Source organism: Diabrotica undecimpunctata, chromosome 7 (genome assembly GCF_040954645.1).
Source record: "Diabrotica undecimpunctata isolate CICGRU chromosome 7, icDiaUnde3, whole genome shotgun sequence".
Classification (NCBI taxonomy): Eukaryota; Metazoa; Arthropoda; class Insecta; order Coleoptera; family Chrysomelidae; genus Diabrotica; species Diabrotica undecimpunctata.
In genome coordinates, this window is record NC_092809.1 from 92,124,585 (window position 1) to 92,129,116 (window position 4,532).

A 4,532-nucleotide genomic window follows, 5' to 3' on the forward strand; every position below is an offset into this window, starting at 1 on the left:
CTGTGTAACGGCGAAAACGAATGGAGTCGAATCTTGTTTTACAGACTGGGACGACTCCTGGTTTCTCCAGTCTGTAATTCGTTTCCCTGACGCCTGAAACAGCAGTCGCTGCTGTAAACCCCGTCTCTGCCGCAACGCGAACAAAACTTTTTCCATGGGTTTTTGCAGTTTTTACGGCTGTGACCTGGCATCTTGCATCTAAAGCATGCCGTTTTCGCATCTTACTCTGCTTGGTCCGTGCGTCTCCAGTTTCCACGGCAAATCTGATTTGCTCGGGTATTTTCGTCTTCTAGAGCTTCGTATTCTTGGGCTAAATCCTGTAATTCGGCTAAGTTTCCGAAATCCCGGCGGCGAGCATAAAGCTTATATTCTGGTAACAAATTTTTGTATATCCTTTCGAGTTCTTGGTTTTTGGAAAAAGATCCTTCTCGTCTGATTAATGTTTGAATCTCCGTGATATATCTATCTACTGGTTCGTTCTGTCTCTGTTTTCTGTTTCGGATTTCCTCTTCTAGTTGTAGTAAATATCCCCTGGGATAGAAAGCTTTTTTAAAATCTTCGCTGAAATCTGTCCATGACTTCCAATTTTTGTTATTGTTTCTGTACCATAACAAAGCGTGGTCTCCTAATAATTCTGGTAATGCTCTTAGTAGATCTTGTTTATCGATCTCGTAGGCCAAGCTTAATTCGTCTATCCTCTCTAAGAATTCTATTGCATCCGAATGTTTCTTGTCGAAGTGTGTGTTCCACTTTCGTACTTGATTTAGCAATTCTGGTTGCCCCATTTGTTTCGTTATTGTTAATTCCTGTAATTGTCTTCGGATGCCCGAAATTTCCTGGGTCAGTGTGTCGGATTCTGTTCCCTTGGATGTTCTTTTTATTTTGAAAATTATGTTATTTCACCATCTTTTCAGTGAGCCTACTTACAAAGGCGTGACATAAAAAATATCAAAGATATTCTAAATGTTTTTAGCTATTTAATAATATTGTTCATATATAGCTATAAAAATCTTTACACTACCAAGACTCTTCCCAACAAAAGAACTATATCAACCCAATATGATTATGGATATTTAATCAATAATATAATATAATATATATATATATATATATATATATATATATATATATATATATATATATATATATATATTGAAAGTAAACACAATTGAAAGCTCGAGAATAAAAAAATAGTTAACCAATAGCCCTATTATTGACTCCAACCCATCCAAAACAGTTATATATATATATATATATATATATATATATATATATATATATATATATATATATATATATATATATATATATTGTGATGGGTAGCTCTTTCGGGGCGACAGACTCAGTAAAACACAGGTTTGAAATAAAAATAAATCTATTAATTTAGTATATCTACAATAAATAAAAATAAAAAGGAATTCTACGTTGTATACTTATACAATGAATAAAACTAAAACGAATTCTACGTCCCCGTCTGGATCCCGCGATGAACGAAGTCCTCGGCGAACGTCTATAAAAGAAAAGAAATTAATTAGTACTAATAAGAAACGAAATGAGGGAAATCGATCGCGCGCAGATTTATACTCGCTTTCGCTTCAATTCAGCGAAAGCTCCGAATACGCTCGCAAACAAAATATTTAGCTGTGCAGACCCATGGCAATGTTCAATACACAATGCCGACGGGTTCCGCTTGGCTAAGGACAGAGTATGATCCTCAATACGGAAATCTCTCTATCCCGGTTGGTTCTGTGCAGATCCACGGTAATGCTCAATACGCAATACCGATGGGTTCCGCTTGGTTAGGGACAGAGTATGATCCTCAATACGGAAATCTCTCTGTCCGGAATGGCTCGCAGGTTCACTACACCGGCGAGTCAGGGAGCCTAGAGCGCTAGCTACAAGACTGTCTAATTTCGCTATTCACACGCCTTAAATAGCCGTTCTGAATCCCCCTTCGCCGTCATGTTGTAGAAGTGGATGCGCAAATATTGACACTCCCACGGTTCGAACTGTTAAACGATCAGAGCATCGTTACAATATATATATATATATATATATATATATATATATATATATATATATATATATATATATATATATATCACACCCTCAGTGCAAGACTGCAGTAAGTCAGAATAAGTAAGTTTCGAGATAAAGACGATTTTGTTTATTTTCGGTGCTAATATCGGTGAAATAAGATTTAAGAAAAATTAACATTTAATTATGATTTCGCATGCTTTTCAGCCTATATTACATTAACCAAAAATAGAAATTTAAATAAAATAATATTAATGCTAAAAAAATTATGAATTTCAAAGTTACAACACTTTTGCACGGAGAAAATTGTAAAAAGTGTAGAGTAAAGAGAAATTAATCTCCAACAACGATAGGAATAGTACTAAACATTATATTTAATGGATTCCCAGAAATCAACTGGTAGATAAAGGAAAAGTGATTCCTGGGGTTTGGTATATACGTTTAATAAATTCCAATAAATCATTGGGTTAGTAAAAAAAATAATCCCCAACAGCAATCGGGGTTTAGTATGATATTAAACTTTACATTTATATAATAATAATATTTATACTATAATTATAATACAATAGATTCCAAAAAATCAAATAGCTACCTAGAATAAATAGGTAAATATTTTTATTTAAATTCAAAGCAAAAGGACTATAATAAAAATATGCAAATCAGGCTACCTTGAGTACAGTGATTAACAAAAGAATTGAAATTCACACCAATATGGGGGGACAATATGATAAGACAATCACCCCGGAAGGTTACATGAAGATTTAATACAATTTGGGATTTAGTTTTTATTTAAGTTTTTATTAAGTTTTAAGATAACTGTTTTTCCTTTCATAAGAAAAATACTTTTTGGTTGTAAATAAGTAGTCTTAATTTATGTATAATATATACACATATATAGATAGGTATTAAAATAACAAATATCTTACTTTTTTCGTGTCTTTCATTGCTTGTTATCGAAACCATTGCAATGTTCCGTGCAAAACTGTTGTAACTCTGTTACATTAGAATTACAACAGTTTTGCACGGAACTTATGTACAAAAACGCGAAATAGTTAAACTGTTCTTGTTGTAATATTTAGCCGGTTAAGCATTTGAAAGTTACTAAAGTTTTACAGTATGATATAACATACATATATGACAGATATAAGTTATAGAGCGACGCCTATGGGTTTATTCAGGCCTTGGACTTAAGAGTGCTGACATGGTCAAAGACATTGAACTCAAGAGTGCTGACGCTTTGTTTTCGTAATATTGTGAATTGTATAATTGCAATTGTATGTGTTTTATTTTAATTAAGAGACTTAAGAGACTTAAGAGTGCTGACATGGTCAAATACATTGAACTCAAGAGTGCTGACGCTTTGTTTTCGTAATATTGTGAATTGTATAATTGCAATTGTATGTGTTTTATTTTAATTAATATTTTATTCAGTCTAGATTCTGATCTTATTGTAATTAGTTGTTTTAGCTCTAATAAATTCTTTTTTAAAAAAGACTTTTCGGCATTCCCAAATTTGAGTAGCGCAGTCAGTAGGATGGTCAAACGGGTTTTACGAATATAAATTCCGGTTCGTTTCAACGATTTATTGACCTTAATTCGGAAGTGTTATATTCCTGTGGGCGGATTGAGTAGCCCTTTATAACAGGAATCGTGTTAAGTGGAAATTCGAGTGAATATCGAAGATACCTGCCTAGCCAAATCTTCTGAGTGAACCAGCTTACATGGAGTGTACAATTCTTCTCTGGTAAGTGCTTATGTCGTATAGAGAGCTTAAAATTCTAATAAATTCTAATTCGTCAGACTCAGATTCTGACTCAAAACTCTCTATTAAAGATAATTTTTGTTCTAATTCCTCCTTAATAAATAATCGCACTTCTAATGTTCTAATCACTACTTAAGAAATAAAAGAAAAATGGCAATCCCACAATTAAAAAAGGAATATCTTGACATGATTCCAGATTTCCACGGAGAAAATACATTACTTCCTGGATTCGTGGAAATATGTGAAAAATTGATTAATAAATCTAAATACCTAATATCTAGCATATTAGCAAAAGTAAAAGGTGAAGCTGCTATTAACATTTCAACATGTGTAGTTAGGACCTGCCAAGATCTTAAAGATGCCTTGCTAAATACATACGCTGATAAAAGAGATATTTATACTTTGAGTATAGAAATGTCAGAATTAAAGCAAAATAATGAAACTCCCTTTGAATTCTTCAATAAAGTACACCTTCTGAATTTACAAATATCTTTAGTTACATGAATTATTAACTCTATCAAACTATTTCAGAAATTTAGCCCTACGAGTATTATTACCTGGTATAAAAGAACCACTTGGCACTTTCATGCGAACTAAAAACCCTAAGGATTTAAATTCTGCACTAAGTATTTTAACTAACGATTTTCAAATTTATCTAAATATCTAAATGAAAATAATTCTTCACATTATAGGCAAACAAAGCCAACTTTTCAAAATAATCGTAATCCAAGAC

The 4,532-nt window shown here is 32.7% G+C and overlaps 1 protein-coding gene across 1 annotated transcript; it reads left to right on the top strand.

Annotated features, from left to right (window-relative positions):
- The first annotated feature begins 3,949 nt into the window (after positions 1-3,949).
- LOC140446545 (uncharacterized) lies at positions 3,950-4,303 on the top strand. Its single transcript, XM_072539110.1, has one exon. It carries the CDS (start codon positions 3,950-3,952, stop codon positions 4,301-4,303), a length of 354 nt encoding a protein of 117 aa, XP_072395211.1.
- Positions 4,304-4,532: the final 229 nt, after the last annotated feature.

Coding starts and splice junctions, on each gene's coding strand:
- LOC140446545 (XM_072539110.1), top strand. CDS start 3,950: ATGGCAATCCCACAATTAAAAAAGGAATATCTTGACATGATTCCAGAT.